At 45.8% G+C, this 24637-nt stretch overlaps 3 protein-coding genes and 1 long non-coding RNA gene across 4 annotated transcripts; 2 read left to right on the top strand and 2 right to left on the bottom strand.

The window, feature by feature from the left end:
* Positions 1–920: 920 nt before the first annotated feature.
* LOC100822894 (CRM-domain containing factor CFM3, chloroplastic/mitochondrial) lies at positions 921–8172 on the bottom strand. The gene is made up of 9 exons (XM_003577356.4): positions 7421–8172; positions 5877–6360; positions 5657–5787; positions 3130–3477; positions 2578–2734; positions 2008–2300; positions 1743–1802; positions 1571–1660; positions 921–1471 (listed from the first exon to the last, which is right to left on the bottom strand). Exons 1-9 carry the CDS (start codon positions 8135–8137, stop codon positions 1091–1093), a joined length of 2661 nt encoding a protein of 886 aa, XP_003577404.2. The 5' UTR covers positions 8138–8172; the 3' UTR covers positions 921–1090.
* A 1825-nt stretch (positions 8173–9997) lies between these two features.
* On the top strand, positions 9998–11313 carry LOC100827807. The gene is made up of 2 exons (XM_010240806.1): positions 9998–10133; positions 10220–11313. Exons 1-2 carry the CDS (start codon positions 9998–10000, stop codon positions 11311–11313), a joined length of 1230 nt encoding a protein of 409 aa, XP_010239108.1.
* Positions 11314–14489: 3176 nt separating this feature from the next.
* Positions 14490–15070, top strand: LOC100827505 (LOB domain-containing protein 29). The gene is given in 3 exon segments (XM_024454559.1): positions 14490–14776; positions 14778–14855; positions 14857–15070. Coding segments are annotated over 3 exon segments (579 nt in total).
* Positions 15071–22105: 7035 nt separating this feature from the next.
* On the bottom strand, positions 22106–22832 carry LOC112272529. The gene is made up of 2 exons (XR_002966518.1): positions 22749–22832; positions 22106–22593 (listed from the first exon to the last, which is right to left on the bottom strand). It is a non-coding gene; the product is annotated as an uncharacterized LOC112272529 (long non-coding RNA).
* Positions 22833–24637: the final 1805 nt, after the last annotated feature.

Below are 24637 nucleotides of genomic sequence, written 5' to 3'. Positions count from 1 at the left end.
GTTGTCTAGGGCTAATTCTGAGAGAGAGATGCTAACTGTAGGATTCTTACCGTTGCTGCCCTGCCAGCCTTTGATGGAGCGGCAGAAATTTCGGTATGAAAAGAAGCAAATGGGATCATTTTACAATAATAACTTGGTATTTACAAAATCCAAGTACCGTGGCAGGTTTGTCTTGTGTATCGTAAAGATAATGTAGTACTCCAGTGTCCAGTTTGACATTTTTAACGGTCCAGCTAGCTCTGCAGCTGCTCAACTGAGTTTTGCTCCCTGTGGTCTGAGCAGCTCACGTGCAGCTCCATCCATCGAGAAGCTGGAAAATCACCGCTGGGTGGGTTGGTCACGTGGAAGCCATTCCGCTGGGATTCTGGCACTATTTCCCCCCTCACTCTTTGTCCTTTTCGTTGGGTGTCAAGAGCCGGTCGATTCATTAGTTAGTAAGCCTGGTGAGTGAGGACCGGCCAAGTACAGATGGACGTATCGCGGGGCACCGGCCACCGGATTTATCCCATGTCTGTTTGCTGGTATAGATATGGGATAAAGTGCAGGTGCGTTTCTTCTGGTTCACAGCTAGGCAGCTAGCCAAGAGTCACGTGTATGGCGTGTAGTGAACAAGGTCCTGAGTAGAAAATCGTGTATGTTTTCAAACACAATGTGATATGGATACCACGGAAGTATTTTTCGGAACAAAATAATAAAAGATGCGTACGCCTGCAAGATTTCCCGGGGCACATTTGCTCAGGGTTCGCGGAGCAGGCGACACCCTGCGATTCGTTCAAGTACCTTTATCCTCGCCGTACTTGCTCCTCCGGATCTCCGATCTTCGATGCGTCGGCAGGGCCCGCCGGAGCACGAGACCGTCAGCCCAGAGATCCGCTGGGTCAGACCAGGACGTAATTAACCCTTGATACGGCCCAGCGCCACAGCAAAACAGGAATCTTTTCTCAAAAAAGAAAAAGAAAAACAGGAATCTCCGTTTTCGTATCTTACCGAGCGGTGCTGCAGGGTGAACAATATTGAAGCAGCTCGGATGATCATAGAATAGAATGGTTATTTACTGACTGTACAGGGACGGTCTAGGCCGTCTAGCTAGCTACGTGAGTTGGTCAGCTTTGGCTGGCTGATCCCGGTGTCTGTATGGCGACGAGTTTCTACTGTCATCTGCATCGCTGCTTCCTCCGTCTGGTTCATTACCTCCTTCTAGCCTATTGCAATCTCTGGCAGAATAATCCGAATCCATGTAACCACCAGAAATTACAGAGGGTTCGCTGTTTTCGACCACATTGTCGTAATCTTCGTAGTCAGAACCTTCTGCGTCCTCTTCGTATTCGTCATCTTCATCTTCTTCAGCGTAATCGCCGTTATCTTCGTAACTGGAGTCGCTGTCATGAAGGATGGTTTCATTTCCATCATCGGTTGTGTCCCTGCCAACCGCGCTGTCAAAGCTCCTGAGATAAGCCTCATCGTCCTCGTCCTAGTACATCGCATAGAGGGTGTTTGTTACAAACCATCGAGAAGCCATCGACAAAGTGTGAGTTCAACCAAGCATGTAGTGGACCTGTAATGCACTCACCTCCACATCTTCATCTTCGCTCGAATATGCAGAATCTAGTTTGGCGTATAGCTCCACGTCTCCTTGGTCCTTTGCGCCTTCTATTTGGACCTGCAAGACATGAATATTTGTCATGGCACATTTGAAACATGAATTTTTTGTTCAAACTGAATCAGTTGGATATTCTACGTACCAGTTCTGATCTGAGCTGATTCACTCTTCTGTTTAGCTTTCCAATATGACGATTGAGGGCCTGCCACAAATAGAAGAATCATATTAGTGAAGAAAAGATTGGAGATGAATGGAGGTCTGCAATTTAGGATAATGGATGAAATTTTGCTTTCCAGAAGACCGGGAGTTGTTCTAAAAGAATCAATTTCTTTCCTGGAGTACTTAATTTTCTAATGCAGGTTGAATTTTAGTAAACAACCTCAACCATACAAGAAGGAAAACAGTACCTGCATTCTCTGTATCTCAATGGATCGAGCTAAAGCCTTTCTCTTCGACAAAAGATTCCTAGGTCTCAGCATGGAGGGCCGTCTATAGTCCTTGCCACGAAACACAACAATGGCATAGCCTTTGGAGACTTTGTCCACAGAAACTAAAATACCTCCACTCTCAACTTCAAGTGACAGTGCTATTCTCTTGACCTCTGTAAAAGACTTCACTTTCACCAGTATTTTCACCAGTTCCCTATATTTCCAGTGCAGGTGCATATTTTCAATTGTACCATCAAAAACTCCTCTTCTACCTGAAAGTGGTAGGACAATATGATGTACAGATTTAAATAATGTCGAAATATACATATGACGACTATCTGGGCAGACTGATCTCATGCAAATAAAATAGCACTCCTCCCAAAAGAACAAAAGGAATTGCAAGGAAAAATAATGTTCTAGAATAAAGAGTATATATCTCCAGTATCTGAACAAAGGAAATAAGTGGCACTAAACATATTACTCCCTCCGACCGGAATTACTTGTCACTGATTTAGAGTAATTCCGGCCGGATGGAGTAGTAGACTTTACCAAGGAGCAGAAATGCCTTCATCCTTAAACCAAGTTTCCGAAACATGAATCTCTCTTCTTCTGTTATGGTTTCATGTGGGTTGGTATCTTCAGATGGCTTCAAGGCTGTTTCGACTTTTCCAAGCACTCTTTCAGCTTTTGCTATCCTTTTCTCTGCCTGCACAGAAGAAATAAGGTGAAACCATTTCTGTACAAACCAAATTGCATCTTCAGAACATTTCATGTGCTGCAAGCATTTGAATCACATTAGTTTAGTTGAATACATATATACTAAATGGCCTGCAACTAAAAATTGTGCTCTGCACTCTGCAAAAAGAAAACAAGTCCGCTATGTAAGTAGACTTCACTACAAATTTTCAAGTTATAATCTTATCGAAATAGAATTGTAGCATGGTCGTAGTGTCAACTGTACTCCATACGACATGCGCTCATCTAATTCATTAAGAGATTATGATAGGCAGATTAAGAATGATACCCCGTTATAGAAAATGGTTTGTTCACAGGAGAAAATCTATCAAAGTAATCTTAATATTTAAAGTCTTTGTCACTTACGAGTGAGAGCTTCCATTCTAATTTCCTTACAACATCAGCATGCTTCGCAGCTTCCACAGTCTTTGTCATTTTGTCCATGTGATTTTCATCCACTTTATTTCCATATTTAGAATTAGCCTCAAGAGTTTCTTCAAGAGTGCCAGCAACACTGGGCTCTATAAATGCTTCAGTGCTGGAAGCGAAAGATGGCGTTCTATCTAGCCGTGCTTGCTCCTCATCTTGTAGAGACTTCATTGATCTTTCCCTCTCTAGTAGCACCTCAGCAAGTTCTGAGGACAAGAAATCCTTTCCTCTGTAGAACACTACAAAGTCATTGTTCCTTGAAAGCATTACACCACCTGTTAATTTCTGGTGTGGGCCAAAGAAAACATCGGTCATACATCAGTCATAAATCATAACATGACTTGAAAAAGTACTTGAGAAGGTGAAAAATTTAATGAACTTGAGGGTTCTCTAATATCAAATAGAGACTGCACTATTGCATTTGATAAACTGTCTGGAGGTTTGGGTTCGAATATACAGGATGTGGGGTACAGTTGTATAGAGCCGACATACAACACATAAAGTTGTATAGACTGCAAGGATGAGGCAGAAACAGAAGAAGAAAGTTGTCGCAAGGAGCACCGAGATTGTGCCCCGGGATTGCTTGTGTGTGCCTTGGGCCTCTTCGACCCTAAGGCAAAGTCTACAACGAGGCCCGTGACAAGCTCAAGAAGTTGTCCGAGGACACTTTGACAATGCAATCCATCCAGGCAATCAACGTGCTTGTGAAGAACGTAGAGAAGTTGAATAGGATGGGTGGAAACGGGAAAGGAAAGGTCGCACAGGAACTGGATGATTGCTCATTTTCAGTTTGTGCAAGGCTCCCTGCCAGTGTGGTTGTCGTCTAGTTTGATGGCGCCAAGTAGGGATGATGATGATTGGAGGGGACATGCTGTGAGTATTCACTCGACAATCTACAAGCTTTCTATGGATGTTTCTGTTGTGTCCATCTGTGGGGCGAGGGCTTGTCATGTGTGCTTGCTGCTGTTCGAGGTACTTCCCTGTTGTTTTGTTTTTTGGTAGTAGTCCTCATGCGGCATTAATGGGTTTTCGTGGTTCCCATTAAAAAAAATCATTGTTAGTGTATGGTCTTTCAGTCTTGTTTTCCTCCTAAACAAGACCAATTAATGCAGGACCCCGTGCCCTCTTGACGAGGTTCGTAAAAAACCCCGACACTGATGTAGAGGAAGCCAAGCTTGAGCCAGATCATGACAAATATGCGTGATGTACTGATGTTGCTTCTGTACTTTTACCTAGGCAACCAGAATAATTCATCCTACTCTACCTCATTTCCTGCTCACATTACCAAGGTGATCATACTGACCAGAAAAGCAGTAACACCATTGACCACAACCAACATCGTAGTGCCTTCCCTCCAACCACCACATGGAATTAATACCCCCCCCCCCCCACCCTTCCCACACACACACCCCCTCACAAATAACACCTTCACCCCCTCAACCTGGAGTAAAGCATAACCAACTCAATTTCCCAATCAGAATTATTCTCTGCCCCGTCTCAACTATGAAGTAAGGCTGTGTGCATTCTAAAAACACATCCAGATATGTACCAAAGCAGTAAGAGAGCATCTTATCCCACCAATTGTAAGGTTCAAAGAGAGACTCTCAGCTGCATCTGCTAACAATACCAATCTAGAATGGAAGTGATACTTAGTACATGAACAAAGTTGCAGGCTTAAATCTTATTAAGAAAGATAGAAAACACGGTAATCTTGAAGCAAATATAAGAAGAGTTTCATGTAAATATGTATTGTGTTTCACAAGTAACTTTTCACTTACAGGCGCATTCTTTCAGTTGACACCTAAAGAAAATATATGTGCGGCGTGATTTGCATGTCTCAAACCTGAACACTTCTATGCTCTATCTGTATAAGTGCTAAAACTTTAAAATGTTGATTGCATGTATTCTAGGACATTGTTTTTGGAGTAGAAATGGTAATACTTTTTTTACTTTAAACCGTAAGAGCTGCGCGATTGCAGTCCGACAGTATATAGATATATAATTTTTACAAAGTGAGACACCGAATTGCGACCTTCGAGGATTGAACTCTGGTGGGCTGCCAGCACACCTGGCTGGCTGACCACCCAAGCTATGCTTGGTTCTACTTTGATCCCAGATTCCATGGTTCATGATTCATCTATTCAGGTAAAATCCATGGTTTCTCTTCTTGCAAACTCAGACAAATTTTATATGACTTGGGAGCCTAAGAGCTAAGACAGAACAAATATAGCAGGAGATTCAAACATGAAAGCTGAGAAATGAAATGCAAACTTCAAGGTGCACAAAATGAGTGTAACATATGTGTAAGTTAAGGTCTAGAAGGCAGAAGCATCTCAATTGCATCATGGATAAATTTGTATTCTGCTGTTGCCAATGACTAATGAATACTTTTAACTATCATCTAAAAATCTTTCCATGCGCGCCAAGTAAAAAAATTCTCTAAAAGGAAAGTTTCTATATTTACTTTGAGATCTTCCGCCATCCTCTCACTTGTGGTAAGCTGCACTCCTCTTTTCAAAGCAATTTTTGCAATGGAACTTCTCTCCCATAACTTCACCATAGCAGCTGCTAACCCTTGGAGTTGTCTGCTTCGTCCTAACGTTCATCAGTAGGGGTAAAATCATCAGACTGTACAAAATTAATAAGGAAAATAAAGAGTTGACTAAAACAACATAAGAAGGTACCAAGAGCAAAGTGAGGAGGTAGTCCCCGACCAAGACGTCGTAAATTGGTAGTGTCCTTCCGGCTGAGAGAACGCCGTACTCCATATGGCAGAACTCTGAAAGGGGGTTTGTAACCTGGTACAGTTGCAGGAAGCAAATCTGCATCTACTGGTAAGGGATTTGATCCAGGCCAGTCACTATATCTTGGGCCAAGCTCGTCCAACAGCCTGTCGATTTCTTCTTCATATTTGATTTCTGGAACAGTTTCAGCTGTTTCCTCATTCTCAGTAACGGCGACCAAAGCTCCAACCCTATCTTGCATGCCATTTACTTTCTCGTTAGGTAGGGAGGAAGGCATAGGTGGGATGTTAATTGAGGACTTCATACCAAGAGCCTGCCAATTTCTATTTGTTCCCTTAGTGGTCTCAGGTACATCATAGGCTACTCCCCTGTACAGAGAAACAGAAGTTCCTGACCTCCATATTACCAAACCCCCTGTTTTCCTCTAATCAGCATCATCCGAGAAAAAAAATAGATTAGCAAGAACTACAACCCCAAAAAACATATTGACTAGAACTAGCAGGATTTGTGTAGAGATAACAAAAGAACGGACAAGCTAATTTTGGCATGAGTCATTTATAAACATATTGAAAAAATATGTACACTTTATTTGCTTTTATTTGTTAGAAGGTCCACATTAACCTTTGGTTTGGTAAATAACATGGTAGTCAACGGATTATTTTTTATGAAATCAACAAAGGGAGCTAGATTATTGCAGAAAAAGGAAACTATGTACATGGCATACAAAATACCATGACTTGATTTGGACATGAAACAAACTCGACTTTAGAACTAGTAAGTGAGCACTTAACTCAGCTTAGCTCTAGAAATGGTTTTACACAAGCTCAAGATTCAGGTAGCTTATGCAAGCTCTGCATGATTACTGCAAAGATCAATTATTGTGCACTAAAATTACTGTAATCGCTAAAAAAAATGGTCCTAGTTGTGCCTTCTCCGAAATAATATTTTCAATAGTTTAAAAGAAGTTTTTCCTAGTGACTTCACTCAGCCAGACTAAATTTTAAAATGAGGGATGTCAAGTGCCTATTTAAAACAATTCCACAACAGGAACGAACTAAGGTAAGTGGATAACAGTATCAATTACAAACATCATAGGTATCAACAATGATACTCCCTCTCAATATGCCAATATTAATTCTTCAATTTGTCACTCCTAGTAATTGGCTTTAGAGGCTATCTAGCAGGCTTAGTATTCCTCAGGGACAACTGTACACTGAAAAACATCTGAGTTTCACACTTTACAACTAAACCTTCAGCTCAAGTTTAGAAAGACTGCACACAAGCCGCAAAATCACATCCCGAATCTAATTCACATTGCGGGCATCGATACAAGCAGCAAAACACACCTCAAGTATATGTGAACTAGTACTAAAGTGGTACTTAACGTAACAGGAATCCAGCATTTCCACCAATAAGAAGCTAAACTACTACAATAGACCAAAATCGATGCAGGCTAAGCAATTCCGGCGAAATGTGCTACGCACCTCGAGTATCTCATGAAAGAGGCGCATGTTGAGCGCAGGCGTGCCGCTGACCTTGACCCTGACCACCTCATCCGTCTTCCACTTCTCCTTGATCTTCGCCACGATCTCCCGCGTGACCCCAGCACCACCCACCTGGATCCTCGACTTGATCCTCATCGTCGCGTGCCGCAGGCGCCGCAGCTCGGCTTCGGGAAGAGTGAGCTCCGCCATCCACACGGGGGACTTCGTAGCCCGCGCCGCCGCCTCGGGCGGGGGCATGGGCCGCTCCCACGGGAACCGCGCGTCCACGAGCGACGACTCGGCGTCATCGTCGAACCCCCCGCGCGCGTTCGGCAGCACGCCGTCGTCCGCGCGGAACACGTCCTCCACGGAGCCCCGCTGCGGGTGCCGGGAGGCGGTGGCCGCATGGGCGGCCTGGGGCTCCGGGGAGTAGCCCGCGCGCTGGAGGCGGCGGAGGATGAGAGACATGGTGGAGCGGCCGGCGTGGCGGCTGGTGCCGACGGAGTCCTCTTCGTCGGAGTCGGAGGTGGGGGAGGGCTCTGGGCGGAGGTCGAGCGCGGGGGCTGGCGGGCGGAGGCCGCGGCGGGGGCGGGACCAGGCCGAGAGCCATGGGTATGGGCAGGAGGAGGAGGACAGTGAGATGGAGGAGAGGAGAAGGTGGCGGAGGCGGGGCGGGTGGTGGAGGGCCGGGGAGAAGGCCATGGCCGCCGTGGCCATGGATGGAGGTGGTGGCTGTCCGGTGGATGATGGCGAGTGGAGGGAATGGAGGGAGGGGTTTAGGGGATTGGGGATATCTTTGTCAGGTCGTCTCCTGGCGTCCGATCGGAAATGGATGCGGATTATTGAGCTAAATTTTTAAGGCTATCTTTGCTGTAGGTACAATTTAAAACTTAACCCTTTTCTTTCATATAATTCACCAAAAAAATACCGTTTGTAAAAAGTTTAATCTAAATCTTTTACTAATGCCAGGCTCCAAGGTGTCGAGGTTGGCTATATGTCAACGCCATACATCGTGCGACGTTAAAGAAAACTTTTTTTGAATCCCGAGTGAAGATTCGAGGTCACCGTCAAACATAGTGACGCTGAGCTATGTGAGCTTAGTCAAACTTAACAACACTGAGATTGAAACAAGGTTGTTTAAAGTCGAACTATGCAAACACGCTTTGGTGCCGAGCTCGGTGTGATGGGCGCACCGTTCTCGATGTTGAGCTTACATATCTCGGTGATAAATGTCGTGACGTTGACCTCCAATTCCTTGTTTCATTTGTGAAAATGCTATTTAATCAAATCCAAGTTAATTTAGCTGATTTAGTATAAACTTTTTCGACGCGATGATGCATCATGTTGATCTAGCCAAGAGGCAGGCCTCGAGCAAAAGGACTAGTAGTTGAAGGTTTAGATAAAGGATTAATTTTAGGCTTTGTTTTGCTCTCCACCATGCTCCATCTTGTTCATTACTCTTATTGGATTAAGCACACTTTTTAACCATGGTACTTTTGTAATAAAACACTTCCCAAGGAAGGAGTGTGCTATCAAAGAAATAAATTGTTCACATGACATGTGCCCCTCCTAAAAACTATGGTTTTAAATAAAAGGCTTTACATGAGTCAATCGATGTTTTATTTATGATTTTTGTTTTGTGAGCCTGCTATAGATGTTTTATATTAGCTTCGCTACTATAGTTCTTAAAATAAATAGTTAAGTTGGACCCATTCGGATATTTCTTAATGATTGCAAAACCTGAGCTACATATTGGAGCATTCTTGTTCCGTGGCAACGCACGAGCACTGTACTAGTCTCTAACTAATAATAAAAGGAGTAACGTTTCCGTCGTTGGGTTTCGTCCGTCGATGTTTTTTTGCGTTTTAGCCCTTCGTTACTTCAAGAATCAATGCGCGGTCCTATTTAAGGACGAAACTGGACTTTTCTGCAAAAAACGGATTTACCCCTGCCTCCACTCCTCCTCCCGTGGCTGCAACCCCTCCCTCACATGGCCGCAGTCCCGCACTCCTCTCTCGTCCGATACATCAAGTTGCATGAGCTTGCCACAAGTAAGGAATTCATCAGATACATCATGGTTGCAAACGCGCTCCTCTTGCTCTACTTCAGCCCGTGTGGTGATATGTGGTTGTGTCTACATATCTTGCTATGTAGAAGTTGGGGTTTAGTCTTATGTGGATGTATCCACTTGATATGACAACAAGTTTAATCATAAACTCTGGTGTTGATTGATTAATACTCATTGTTCCGTTCTTTTGACTGAATGTCTAATTATATTTTTGTCTCTTGCATAAACATGAATTTTGTGTGCATGTGTTTAAGAGGCCGTGTGCTAGTTACCTCTTAATGAAATACAAAGTGTTCCTAAAAAAAAATATTGGTCGGTAGAGCCGTACGTAGAGGTGGAAGATAACACAAGTGTCCACTTGGCGTTGGAGCCGGGTTGTGCTCACACGTTGAGTCGGACTCGGATCATAGCTGACATCTTTAGGACATCTTCTCGGGTGCGGTTCTAGGCCTGCTTATTTGAGAGGCCACGGCCCAGCCAGCGCTAGTAGATCGCCGCCGCCGCCCACCATGGCAAATGCTACCGCAATAGCCGCCGACGCCATCGGTAACGGTCCCGATTGGGCGGGGCTGCCGGAGGAGTTGCTCTCGATGTTCATGGAGGCGATGGAGATCCCCGACCTCGTCCGCTCCGGCGCTGTCTGCAGCACGTGGCATACTGCTTCCGCCGCCGTCGCTTCCCCTTACCAATCTCCCGGAAGCAGCTCCCCTGCCTGCTCTACGCATCCAAAGACTATGCCCCCGACGCCGCCGGCCTCTGGTGCCCCTTCACCGGTGATTCTGTCCGAGTCCCCCTGCCGCTGACCCGCTACTTCACGGTCGGCTCGGGACACGGCTGGCTCGCCGCCGCCGACGAGTTCTCCAACCTCCGCCTCCTCAACCCCATCACCGGCGCCCAGGCCGCGCTCCCGCCCATCACCGCCCTCCACCACGTCGAGAGCTCCGTCGACGCCGAGGGCCGCCCCATGTACAACGTCTTTGACAGGGACGACCCGGAGCCGCTCCCCTTCAACCCCCGCGAGGCACGGGGCTTCATCTACCACCGCGCTATCCTCTCCTGCAGTCCGTCCGCCGGGAGCGCGTGCGTCTCGCTTCTCTTGCACATGCCATTTGGCGAGCTCTCCTACGCCCGAATCGGCGACGAGCGGTGGACGTGGATCTCGCGGGACGACCACCAGTGCATGGGCGGCCACAGCAGGGGCTTCATGGACGCCCTGTACAACGACGACCAAGGCTTGTTCTACGTTCTTTGTCACTGCAGGTCTGTGTTCACCTTAAATCTCAACGGGCCATCCCCTGTTGTGACACAGATCATGCAGGGAATAACGGACGCGTCTGTCCCTGTCCCTCTCCCTTCCGGCATGTATATCCTGCAAGCACCATGGGGTGATATCTTGCAAATATTGAGGTGGAGACACTACGATGATTCGTCCGCACCTGTGGAGGTTCCTGAAGATCCAGAGGGACACAATGAAGATGACATGCTCCAGTTTATGGAGCTCAGGACAACCGAAATAGAGATATATAAAGTCGATCTTGACCAGCAGAAGCTTGTGAAGATGACAAGCTTGGAGGATCATGCACTATTTATTGGCTACAACGGCACTACGTGTCTTCCTACCAACGATTTTCCGATGCTGAAGTCGAACTGCGTCAACATCACGGATGACTCTTGTGAGTATGTCAACATGTATGAGCAGAACTGGCGAGAAATAGGTGTCTGGGACCTGAAAAGCGAGAGTTTTCAGAGCTTCGATGGCAACGTGCTTCCACATCCATGGTTGAATTGGCCTTCTCCGGTTTGGATAACTCCCTCACTTTTCTAGTGGGAGTTGCTTATAGTAAAGGATGCTATTGCGGGTACAGCATCCCTCATTCTCGGCCTGCTTGTTTTCGAGGTTTTCCTTGTCTTATGAGTTGTCAAGTAAATCAGAGGAATAATTTATGAACTAAATAAAAAAATAGGGCTGAGAATTCCCTATGCGCCGCTGATAAGTGATTTAGGAGTTCAAATTCTGTCAGACCACTTATGTGTTACAAATTGTTTGTTCCCTAGGCATCATCGGATAAAGGTTTTGAGTTGTGTTCTATCAATGCCATTCCATTAACCCCCCATTAGTGTATGAAAAGAACAATTGGCCCTTGTATTGTACCTGTAATGCAATTCTCTTTGTGCCCCCTAAGTATAAAATAATTTCCTCTAAACCAATTAGTATTTGGAACCAATATGAATGGTTAGGCAGTAATTTTCTTCTGTTTGGGCAGCAGATAATACATGTATGGGCAAGGGTATTCTTGATATGTAAAAAAAAAGACATCTTTTATGTGACTCGATGGATCTGTACTGACAGGAGGTACGGAATGGCTTTGAGAGAACTCAAAACCGTTGTCACGGGTATGTAGGGAATAAACCCTTCGTCAGTGGTCTAAACTATAAAGGGAACTGGGCTCCTTGTCAATGGCACATAGGAAATTCTTTTCTTGATATTACTGAGGAACATGAAATTCTCTGGTTTATTTTTTTTATATCTATGGATGTATTGTTTTTCCTCAATAAATAAGGTAAAATTTTAGATTTTAACTGAAGTGTTATGTTGCTTGGAGATCACCATAGAAGTTGTTACTTTGTAACTAATGTGTTCTGTACATTCTATAAAACACCTCCATACATATCCTTCCTATAGCAAGTGGTTCATAAGATTCACTAGACCTGACCTTCATGATCAAATTGAATAGAGATAGGTATCCAGGTACTTCCTATGGATTTGTTTCCTACACCCTATTCCTATGGAATTTTTAGCAAGAGGTCTAACCTCCTGGAAAAATTCCTATGTGTCTATGACAAGTATGGCTTACACTAATGTCTATACAAGATTTCTGTATTTTTCCTATGCTGCAACCAAACAACTTGTACTACCGATTCCTGTGTTTTTGAATTCCCATAGGTTTCAATATGCCATGGCATCCTATTTCTGTATTTTTCCTATTCCTATGTTTTACAATTCCTATGATCCAAAGAGGCCCTCAAACTGTGAAGAAGCATTAGATGTGATTCAGATGCAAGTACTGTACACAGCAACTGCGAACTTTTGTGCTGGTGATTTGTGTGAAAAATGTAGTCAATTAAATATCCTATTAGAGAAACCAAAAAGTGTTTTCGGCAGCAATCCGGCATTTCAGGACACCTGCATATTAGTAGATGAAAAGTCAACCTATAGTGTGATTTTTCACTTGGACGTTGTATAGGTTGGCTTGAGATATTCATGCATGTGGGCTTCATGCCGGTTACCACTTGCATCCCTAGGTGTGTTCCTCCTAATTTGGGTACAAGAAGCATATTGCCACATTTAACATTTCCCCAGTCATATCGTCACAAGTCATAACAATCATGTTTATGTATTTTATCACTTCGACAATACAGCTAAGCAAAGTACAGAACTGAACTAAAGGTGCACACTTGTTGCACATTCTCCACCTTGCTATATTTTTGAAGAATCTCAGTAATAAGTGTTAGCAAAAACTTTCTACTGTTCCTAATTTCATGCTGTGTTGAACTATAGTTACAAAGACCCAAAATCAACCTGCATCAGGCAGACAAGAATCCTCTGAAAAATGTATTCTTTCTTTGGTTCATGATTTTGTCTGTCCACTTATTATCTCATCGCATATTCTGCGGCTGCCTGGAAGCTACATATTATTCATTCTTTCAGTGTCCTCTGGCTCAGTTATTGTGGCTTGTTGTCACCTTGTCAGTGATGCTATGTCCTGGGAGACTGGGGCAAGTACCAAATTCTGCGGAATTTTCTTCTAGTTACAAATGTTTGGTGGAATGTGAAAATTTATTCAAGCAGCTTCTGATCTTGGTTTAACAGCATCCAGGAAACTTTTCAGGTGTTCTCACAGATCTGTATCCTCTCTCACACATATGGACTTCTGGGTCTTATACTTGTTCATCTGGCAGTCTTTTACATGATGTTTTAAGCTCCATATGAGTGAAGATGCACTTTGAGCAATAGAAAAAAAAGATTGATCTGATATTCTGATTGCATCTTGAATCTCAACTTTTCATCTTGTACCGTTAGAATTCGTTTTAGCTTTAGTACCACTAAAGATCCTGTCTGGATGGACGGTGCTCGCGTCCTGAAGTCTCATAATTCTGCCGCTGGACAGTGTTTGCGTTACATTTCTTTTTGAATTGAGTTTCCTGAATGCTGATACATTATCACAAAGGTTTATGGAGGTTTCAGCTTCACGGTTAACAAAGTAATTCACATGTGTTTGGTCAAAAAAGAAAAAGAAAAAAGTAATTAAAATGTGGCTCTACATAGCAAGTGGGCTTGTAATTGAGGATTTTGTATCAATCTGTCTTGTGAGGTGTGTACGAAAGTTGAGAATGGTGAGTCGATTAATTTCTCATGAGGTGTTCGGCGTGTTCAATGTCCCCTCTGTTCAGTTGTGGGAAGTCTTCTAAAAAATACCTATGTACTACGGTTTTCATATACTTGACGCTGGTTCACCTCAAACAACAAAAGTATATGTCTTATGCACTGTATTTCCTGTCTAGCCGAACTGTATACCTGAAAATATAATGCAAAGTATTCATGCAAGTAGGAATGGTTGACTGGAGAGCCCCTTTGACCATTTTTGCAGATCAAGTCGTTTGCAGAGCTTCAGTTTCTATTGGATGATCAATGTTCTGTGGAAAACAACTGCAAGCATTGTGGAACTATAGAGAGAATATTGATATGCTTCTTTCAAACATGCCACATTGTTTTACAATAGGTAAACACGACTGTCTACAATAAGAAATAGCAATTTATGTGGCTTTTTTATGCATAAATGAAAAATGACATTTCATATTTGAGCTCTTTTACGGTGATTGGCGAGAACTCAGTACTCCTGCGGTAATTAATTCAGTCGTTGATTATCGGGTCACTTAGGTGTTCCAGTTAGGGATGTCAATCGAGAACCTTGCCCGGAAAAATTGGATTTTATTGGGCTCATGCGGCCCGGTCGTTCAGTTTTGTGGCTTTGCAAGTTCCTGCGGCGGCGGTGCGTGGCGGTCGCGCCCTACTTCAGCTCGGAGCACGGCGAGTCTCGGTTCGCGGCGATCCACAAGGTGTTCGGCGCCAGCAAAGCCGCCAAGCTCCTGGCCCACCTCCCCGCCGCCGAGCACCGCGAGGCCGTCGTCACCATCACCTTGGAGGCCCAGTCCCGCCTCCGCGACCCCGTCTACGGCTGCGTTGCCCAGATCTTCGCCCTCCAGCAACAGGTACACACAATCACTTCTTCTTAGCCTGAGCAACCACCAGCAGCAGCACCAGTGGCCGGACAGCGCCAGCAGCATCAGCGCGCTGCAACGGCAGCAGCTTCGGTGGCGCGGCGACTCTGCCGGAGCTCATGGGCCGCGACGGCGTCTCCCTCATGTCGTCGTCCATGCAGCAGCATTGTAGCAAGGTGGATGGCGGGGAGCTCCAGTACCTGGCCCAGGCCATGATGAGAAGCTCCAACTACTCCGGCATCTATCTACAAGGACAGATATCAAACTTGCATGCTCTCGAGGCTCGGGCTACTAGCTGCTAATGGAGTCGATCGCCACGAGAGATCAAGCTAGATAATGGGAAGGAAGGAGATGGAATTAAAACTTGTACTGAAAGTTTTTATCAGTATTAATTCTGATCCTACAAGTTATATATATATGGAGTATGTACTAGTGCTAAATAAAACGTACTACTACCAGTAGCAAGCTTCGAGCAATAGAATTCTTCTCGAAATGTAATCTTGATGCTGACCAGCCTAGTGGACTCAATCTTGTGGAATGATCAGGCACAAAGTCTGAGAGATTTAGGTTGCAGAGTCTCATTCGGTTTAGATGAGAGGATGCAGGCTGTATAGAACGTCTGGGATGCGGCGTGATGAACGGTTGGTGAGGGGGCCGATCCTTGCGCTCCTTCTGCCTAGCCGACGCCTAGCCTCGCCTAAAGAGAAAACATTCAGTGCTTCAGAAAGGACGTTCTACTGCATCTAGCAGCCCAAATTAAGGCATAATTAACATCTATTCTCTGCTAAAGACTTGAGGCCCAATTAAGCTAATAAAAGCTCTTTCCAGCCTAGTCGAGCCCACCGAATCCAAGTCCAAATCGACTTTGAGAAGCCCATCATATTACACCGAGCCCAGCAGCCTCAGCCGGATTCGAAATTTCTGATCCCATCCAGAATTCTGGATCGCCTCGCTTCGCAGGAGCTCGCGCGGCAAGGCCGCCGCTGAAGGCCGTCGCTCCGGCCTCCCCGACAACCTCCTCTGCTGTGCCCTCCACTTCGCGCCCGTCGCTCCTCGCCTCCTCCGGCGCGGTCAACCTCGAGACTCATGTCTACGAGGTCCCTAGACCTTGAGGATACTATGACGAGAATAGCCCCACCTTCTTCTTCCGGCGCGACCTCTTTGTCTCGTCGTCTAAGGCCGCACTCGCCGGCGTCGGAGACGAAGGCGGCGTCGGCGGCCCCGTCACGAGGCTCGCTGTCCGTTGGAGTGCGAAAGCACCGACATGATCAAGACATTCCTTCACGACGACGCGGATTCGAGGCAGCACGTTGACCGTTTTATTTTTTGTAGGCCTGGCCTACGACAAAGAATTTTTTCAGTTTTTGTCTTTTCTTCCCTATTTCTTTTTTGATTGAAATTATCATGTAAACCATCTGTTTTTAGTTGAAATTTTTTACTTGAGATTCATTTGACGTTAGCGATTAATAATATGAATTAAAATCACCAGCTTTTATGTAAAAATAATTACTTATCAATTTCTAGATGCTTTTCTATACCTATCTAAAAAATACGGACCGTTTTTTTCACCGTCGTCTGTCAAACTTCTCATAAAATTTGTGGGCCCTCAGGATTGCATGTATATTAGGCCTATTTAGCCAGCTGGCACATTACCTGCATCGAACCTATCTATATATACCCATAAAATTTGTGGCCCCCTAGAAATGTATGTATATTAGGCCTACTAAGCCGGCTGGCCCATTACCTGCACTGAATCTATCTATATCTATATCTATACCAATGTAAAAAATACGGACAGTTTCACCTTTTTTCCTCCCTTTTTTTGTCAAGCCCCTGAGACCCACCTCGTCCGCCCGCATGCAAACCACTCCTTCGTCCGCTCCAGACAGCCGAGCTCCCCTCTCCTGGCGCACCCCAATAGGAGACCCTTCCTAATCCAAGAAAAATACTTCCCCTGACGCGGCGGAGAAAACACAATTAAAAGCCCAAAGATATCTCATCATACATTCGACCTTACTCTCTGCTTTGGTGATGCTCGTTATCTGTAGGTGCAACGGTAGATTGATCCTGCGATGCAGTATATGGTCCAGCATGCGGTGCCTCCTTCCATCCGAGAGCCGGTGGCTCTGACATGCAGGCTCCATCTTGTCATACACTGTTTAATTCTAGAGAAAACAAGGGAACAACCTCGTTCTCTCAGCCTCTGGGTGGCCCGAACCTGGGTAAACTCCTCAGTGTCACACTTCGTGTCTTCGCCACGTCGGCGATCACTCGGGAGCCGCTACGATGCGCGCTAAAGCGGTTCAGCCGTGATTATGGGGGATGATTGAGGAGGGGAAAAGGAAGGAAATGGCCATGGGATACGGTTCAGAGCACCTAGACGGGTCACGGGCCGAGGAGGCATCGTCGAGGGCGGAGATTGCGGCGGCCGACGCGTGTGTGTGCTGTTTTTGGCACGAGGAGGAAGACGGGCACGGGCGCTTGTCCGGGCATGGGCTGGGCGCTCTTGGGGAACCTGACCCAAGAGGGAGAACGGGTGTGGTCCAAGAGGAAAAAAAAAAGAGAAAAAAAAGATCGAAAAGTGGCTTGTCGGGCCGTGGCAGCGCACGGGCATTCTGCTAGTAATAGAAAAAAAGTTAAATAATGCAAAATATTTGTTAAAAATGTGCAGTTCTTGGTACGGTGCTATGTTAATTATATGTATATAAGCTCGGGATAAAATTACAAGTCAATACACAAAATTAAAATGGTACATACTTGATAAGATGGACAATCTCACGGGTGAATCTCCAAATTTGAATACCGAACCAAGTTTCGCAATAATCTGTTTGCTTTTGGAGTTAATGTTTTTCTATGGTTTAATTTATTATTAATGGTGAGTAATATGAATTAAAATAACCACCTTTTAAGTAAAAAATAATTACTTATCATTTTCTAGAGTAGTTTAATCGGAAAAATAAAATCATATGGAAACATTGTTAAAAGTGTACTATTTTTTTGGCATGATGTCATTTTATTGGTACGTAGACTTGGGATAAAAATTACTCCGTACAAGTCAGTACACGTAATTAAAATTACAATCTCAGCGTTACATGCATGCAATCAACATCTACGTGCTGCTGCGTATCCGTGAATTCATCCGGACTGGACTGGCCTACCAATCTCCGAGAACGCTCACTCCCAGATCTCCTCATACTGGTCGGGGAGCGAGACGAACCCGTTGGCGAGGAACTCGGCGCGGATCTTGGCCTGGTACGCCTCCTGCTCGTCCTCCTTCCTCTCGTGCTCGGCGGCCTTCTCCAGCAGGACCCGCTGCTCCTCGGGCTCCAAGTCGTCGAAGTCGTCCCCCAGGGAGAAAGGCTGCCTCTTGCGTTCGAGGATCTCTTTGATCGTCGAACCTGACAGGAAGCACTTGATCCGGACAACCGTCAACCTCGCCGTCTTCGCCTTCCTTCTGTTGGTGCGGCGGCTGCCCAGCGTGCGGCGCAGCTGCTTGCCGCCGGTAGAGCTTGGCCTCGTCTTGCGGGCCTGCTTGCCGGCCATTGGTGCGATTCTAATCGATCTGAGAGCTGAGGCGATGGGATTTCGTCTTTTGGGGGGTTCGCGACTTCCCGTTGGAGTGTTTTCGTGTTGGAAAGTACCTGGAGGGTCTCGAATCTTGATCTGGGAAGGAGATTGATGGTGTTCCTCGGCTAATAAAGGTGGTCCGGAGGCACATCTGAACCGGGTCGGAGTCGGTCTCGGACAACGGTGAACTGGGCACCAGTTGGGCCAGGGCCAAAATTACGGCCAGGCCCAAGTTTGGAATCAGTGATTTCCGTTGGTCGGCCGAGTTTCAGTTGGGCCAGACCCAAACAATTGCTGAACACAAACTCCGTATTTCCAGGCAAGAAACACAGGTTGGGCCAACTGATCTAACTTGGGCTAGACACAAAGGTTTTCGTTGGGCCTTTGGATGCGACGGTCTTCACAACGCGAGACCCAAACGGCAATCGGAGCTGCATCTCCCCCTAAAAAAAAGCTGCATCTCAAGAAAAAGTTCTGTTTCTGGAAAACAAGAAATAGTTGTCAAGAGGATTCTCGAGAAAGAAACAACACTTAAACGAGAGGAAAGAACATAAATCACAGAATAATCTCATGTCTGGTCCTACTTCCTCTCTCTCTCTGTCAGTACGTACTGGGTTGGTATGCAAATTCACGGTTTCAATTATTCAATTCAGACAACTCATCTCAAAACCAACGGCATTAGTTATGAACCTCATCGACTAAATCATAGAGAACAAATGCTTGATTAAAGAAACACAAAGGTGAGATTTATGGCCACCACCGTTGATTTTGAGATGAACGGTCTGGAATTCTGGATCGAGCAATGTACATATCGGAGTTCTCCCCTCCCTGTCAGTTTGTAAGGGATGACTCCTAATTCGCACTAACCAAGAAAAAGCAACCCATGGTTTGGAAAACTCGTTGATCAAAATGGCCAACATTAGCATTGTACATGCACGGCAAATTGAGCACGTACGTGTCTCCCCGGAGGATAAATCACTCGCATGCAACAGCCAAAATTCATTCATAGCCAGCGGTTTTGGCACGCGATCGAACTTGCATTTGCATGCATGGTCGGTAAACAGGAGACCACCGCGTACGTACGTTGGAACGTCTCATCATGTAGTACGATACGATAAGATATACGATGCCGGAAAAGGTCGTCTCTCCTCTCTCGATCGTACGTTCGTTGGTAGCTGCTCTGCTCTAGCAACGCGGCGGTGATACGATCCGATTCCGACCAGTAGTGATACAGAAAATAAACACAGTACATAAAGTATATGCGTCATGCAAAGGGCAAGCATATGCTTCCTGCCTGCGCGTTGCGGGACATCCGAATCGCCAGCCTCGCACGTCAAACGGCCCGGACGGCACGCGTGATTCTGCGGACGAACGCGACCACTCAGATCATCCTAGGTCAGCGCGTACGTACACGCCGCAATCAACATTGTGCAAGACCACGAGATACGGGGGTTTCATTTGTTTTATGGCCGGAATGATCTGGCTTAATAATTCATCTGTCCCTAAATCACTACTACACCCTCCATTCCTAATTAATTGGTGCCGTTTTTTTTTTCAAAGAAACCTCTGTAAATCTGCGAAATAAACCTGCAGTCCACGTTCTATTAGAACTTTTGCGAAACAGCCCTTATAAATTTTTGAAATTAACGCGCAGTCCACGGTTAATTGAAATTATGGACTGCAGGTTTATTTTGAAAATTTACAAGTTTTTTTTTGCAAAAAGCCGGCACCAATTAATCAGGGACAGAGGGAGTAGTACATAAAGGCCCATCAATGGCGGATGAAATAAAGTACCGCCAGTGATGGGGTGACACAAAACACCCGACATAGATAGAAATTTCATGAATTAAGAAAAAGACATGCCACATCGCCGGAATGATCTTTGCCTTTTATGTGCAAGAAAGGAGAGTATTGATCACCTGTTCTTCCCGTGCTCGCTTGCTAGGTGTGTCTGGCGAGTTGTGCTTTCCAGCTTTGGATTTCAGTCTGCTCCTGTGTCCGTTCAGGACTTATTTGATCTCTGGCTGTGCTTCTGTAGGAAGGAATTTGTTTTGGTTTTTGTTGGTGTGTCTGCTGTTCTGTGGTCAATTTGGAAAACACGAAAACGATGCTTGTTTTCGTAATATTTGGCCAAATGACCCTACTGTTGTGATGTTTGTTATTTGTTCGACCATTGGCTCGTGGGCCGGCTTGCAGGAAAAATCATCCCAAGAGCTGCTGCAGGGCTATTCTTAGCGGCTGTGGCAAGCAACGGGTGAGGCCTTCCGCAGGTCGCAAGGATGGGCGCCGACAAATGTTGAGGTTAATTGCCTGAGGGGATATGAGCTCGCTGTGAGTGCTGTAGCAATAAGAGCTTGTCGACAAAACTAGGAGGAGCAACGGTGTGTTTGTTGCTGCCTGTGATAGTGTGGGTTGCTCAACTAAGTTTTGATGTAATCATGTTGCTTTCCTTTTGTGTTAACTGCAAGACTATTTATGTAAAAGACATATGGTTTTAATGAAACCCGAGGGAGAGCCCTCTGTTTCTCAAAAAAAACATCGCTGGAATGGGCGGCTCGTCGGTCACCGGCATGACCGTAACGAAGGGCAAGGCATTGGGGACTCAATAGATCTAGTCGGCGGCGGCGGCGTGGACCAGAGGTGGAGTCGGCGGTATGGCTCATTTGGCGACATTGTTTGGAATGGCAAGATCTAACTTTTTCAAAAAAAAAATCACATTTTTCTGATTCTTTATGAATTAGTTATGAATTTTTCAAGTTTAAACGGTTTTTGGAGGAGTCATGAGTGACGGGTTTTACCTAGAACCCTAATAGCGTGGAGATAAAAACAGCGATTGACAACGTGGTCATTGATAGGAGTCACTAGTGGCGGGTTTTAGAAGAACTGTCACCGATGACTGATTTTAAAGGGGTCGCATATAACCTGTCTTGTAGCAGTTGACCAATACTCGTGCCACACGCATGGGGCCGCCGGCTCTCCCAACACGCCACGTCAGAGTACGTAGCCGGTACTGCCCCTAGTTTTTTTTCTTCCGAAAAGAGTACTGCGCAGTATGCCCCTGGCTACATTGCAACGCATGAACGCAAGTTAATTGCAAGTATCGATCAACATCGACCGCGGGTACGTTACGTACGTACGCTTAAATCCGCGTCCAGTACTAGTACGTACGTGCGTCTCCCACAGTTAAAAGATACGCGCCGACGCCGTACGTACGTGCGTGCCCCACTGGCCCCACCTCAGGCCCTCCCTGGGCGCCCATTTTGCTCCCCAACGCAACTACTAACGAGGCAGCCAATGAGCCAACACCCGACGCACAGCCGTACCGCGCCCGCCCCAGAACACGCTTTCCGCCGTTCCGCGGCGGCAAAAAGGAAGGAGCGCGTGCTACGTCGCTCTCGACGCCCAAGCCCATCTTCCTAACGCGGAGGCTGTCAACCCCGTGATTTACGCGCCCGTCATATCAACATATTTGCTATCCTCTCCCTTCCCCTCTCTCTTTCGATCTACATAGGCTGAATTAAATTAGTGGTGGGAATTAACACCGTGACTACCTGATAATTTTTGTTTCTCTCTCGTTTTGAAGTACATATTTAATACATTATGGATATGAATTGTATCTTGTCATATTTTAAGTACATTATGATACGACGTCTATCTTATAGGTTTTTATGTACCTCGTGTACATTAGCTTATGATACGAATACATCGGTACATCACATGTATCTTAACAGTTTCTAGGTACCTCGTCAGATCAAATTATGTACATCATGTACCAAGACAAAATCACAGCACAAACGTTCATAAAAAACTATTACCTCCTCATGTATCCATGGTACATGATGGTACACTCAAAAATCACATTACCTTCCTAAATATCTCATCAATCACAGTACCTCATCAACCAAAGTACCTCATGGATCAATCAAAGTACATGTACCTCTCATTCGAAGATAACCACGAGATCCAAAATCAAAATCAAGAGAACAACATCCACTGTCCACAGCCCACAATGGGGATACAAAAATCAAAACAATACCTCATGTACCTTTATCCATGTCCTTCGATGGGGATACACAAATCAAATCAATACCAAGATCCGCACGATGGGGGCAGCCGGGATGACGGCGGTGGTGGCGGAGCCCGGGACAGCGTCGGAGTGGAAGCCGAGAGGCTGCAGATGGGGACAACAGGGTCGGCAGACGTCGGGGGAGCAATCTGCTAATCATGACGCGTGGTGGCTGCCGGCGGCGTCCTGGGGCTGGATCCAGAAGTGGGGGTGAGCAGGGGTGAGAGAGAGAGAGTGGGAGACGTGAGAGAGAGGGCAGAGAAACGCGCTGAGAGATATGAGAGGGAGGAGCCATCTGCTAATCATGCATGTGAGAGGATTAAGAAAATGTGGGGGATGTTAGGTACCAAGCGTTGCAGTGACTTTAGTCCCACCTCACTAGTGGGAAGAGGTTATGACCAGCATATAAGGAAGAGTAGCCACTCTCTCATCAGTCCGGGCTTTTGGGATGAGAAGAACTCTTTACTTATATGGCTGTGCCGGATGCGCATGAACGCTTGAACACGACACGACTGTGTGGAGTTAGACCTGGGACGCTGAGAGGGAAGAGCACGTGTGGAGTACATAGGAGGGGGGCTGTACCGGGACGTTTGGCCCCATCTTCGTTCCATCAACGTCGATCGACCGTCGACTCTCCGGCCACAAGAGTCGAGCGGGCACGTCTCTCTCGCTCGTCTTTTCTCCTGCCGCCGGCCGGTACAAGTATGCACGTAGTAGTACGGTTCCGTGGTGGGATCCCTCCGTTGAAAGAAGCGCCGCAACCGCGCGTTCTTGGGCCGGGGCCGGCCGATGGGGCATCGCCGTCGTCGGTCCACGAACCCCCTGGATCGATAAGGTCGTAGGTACATACGTGGTGCGCACGCTTTGGACGTTATCGACCGAGCACGTACGTACGTACGCCCCTGTTGTCAGCCGAAAACTTAAAACTTTGCATTGCATGATCATCAAGAAACTAAAAGGCGCGATTTTCACACGTACGTGCGTGCGCTGGCACGTGCATTGTATGCATTCTTATTCGCTTGGGTCAGTCAATGGCCAAGATGACTCGTCGCGCAAGGCCGGCCGGCACCGGCGAAGCAGCCTTTAACAAACAGACTACCGCATTGCCTAGTTTAGCTCGATCCACAGTCAGGCCTGGTACGTGCGTCTATTCCACGCACGGCCGACTGATTTTTCTATGTTTCTGTCGGGTTTTCAACGTCTTCAAAAAATGTATCACGAAGAGAATTTGAGATCTCTCTGTTCCGCAGAAATCGGAAACAGAGTTTTGCAGAATGGAAAAGGAAAGAAAATCTTACCCATGAAATAGGAAAGGGAATGAAACATGTCGAGTAAGATTTTCTGTCTTTCGTTATCTTACTGTGTAGCCTAACTTAGTTCATTGTTTTTTTTGCGGGGCGCCTAACTTAGTTCCGCCGAACCTAAGCCGCCTATCCATATCAATTATCAATCCTCGATAATTAAACATAAATACCTAATGCCTTTCCCAAAACCCATTAATGACCATCTTACGATCCCCTCGCCTTCATGCCCCCATGGTACCTCAATCCTCATTCTCCATGGGATATTACACCCGCGTTAGTTACCGGATACCGCACTCGGCATGCCCTTTGACGTATGAGGGGTTTCGTCCCTCTGCAGAGTGTCTCAGCCACTCGACATTTTAGTGTAATCATAGTGACCGACCACTCGACCAACGCGCCTCATAGCCAGCGGGCAACACACACGTTCTTCATCATCCGCCCATCCTCCAGCGCTCTAACGTCCTATGCCCCTTGATTTTTGTATTCCAACAAACATTCGCTCCCATCTTTGTGTCATTATTGTTATAGTTCTGTGTTCAGACCTACTTTTACGTTCCTTCTCGCTGTTTTCATATTCATTGGCTCTTCCGCTGAAAAAATATACTCGTTCCGTTTCTAAATTCTTATCGTGGTTTTAGTTCAAATCAGATAGAGCAGAAACAATGCTATGTCATTTAGTTTCTTCTGTTTTCACTTCGTTTTCAGCCCCATGCGTCTGTGGCAGTGAACGTCTGTTTTTGTGGTTTCGTCTGATTTTGAGGCCCATGTAATGCTTGAATCTATTTTTTTTAAGTAGATAGTGCACTTGGGCCGGTCCTAACTCCTAGTTCCCCTTTAAACAAATTCCCCTAAAATCATCATCACTCCAATTAGTCCATTATCTACGCGTCATCCTCACCATTCAATTCGCCAAAGCCAACTTAACTAACTAA

Source organism: Brachypodium distachyon, chromosome 4 (genome assembly GCF_000005505.3).
Source record: "Brachypodium distachyon strain Bd21 chromosome 4, Brachypodium_distachyon_v3.0, whole genome shotgun sequence".
In the NCBI taxonomy this organism is placed as follows: Eukaryota; Viridiplantae; Streptophyta; class Magnoliopsida; order Poales; family Poaceae; genus Brachypodium; species Brachypodium distachyon.
This window is presented reverse-complemented; position numbering and strand designations above follow the sequence as displayed.

What these genes read in the sequence shown, in the direction of transcription:
- LOC100822894 (XM_003577356.4), bottom strand. Translation starts at nt 8,137, where the DNA reads ATGGCCACGGCGGCCATGGCCTTCTCCCCGGCCCTCCACCACCCGCCC. An exon ending in GGATGGCGGAAGATCTCAAA is followed by an intron (nt 3,478 to 5,656) that starts GTAAATATAGAA and finishes GGCCCACACCAG; the next exon opens with AAATTAACAGGTGGTGTAAT. An exon ending in ATCAGCTCAGATCAGAACTG is followed by an intron (nt 1,661 to 1,742) that starts GTACGTAGAATA and finishes CATGTCTTGCAG; the next exon opens with GTCCAAATAGAAGGCGCAAA.
- LOC100827807 (XM_010240806.1), top strand. Translation starts at nt 9,998, where the DNA reads ATGGCAAATGCTACCGCAATAGCCGCCGACGCCATCGGTAACGGTCCC. An exon ending in CCGCTCCGGCGCTGTCTGCA is followed by an intron (nt 10,134 to 10,219) that starts GCACGTGGCATA and finishes ACGCATCCAAAG; the next exon opens with ACTATGCCCCCGACGCCGCC.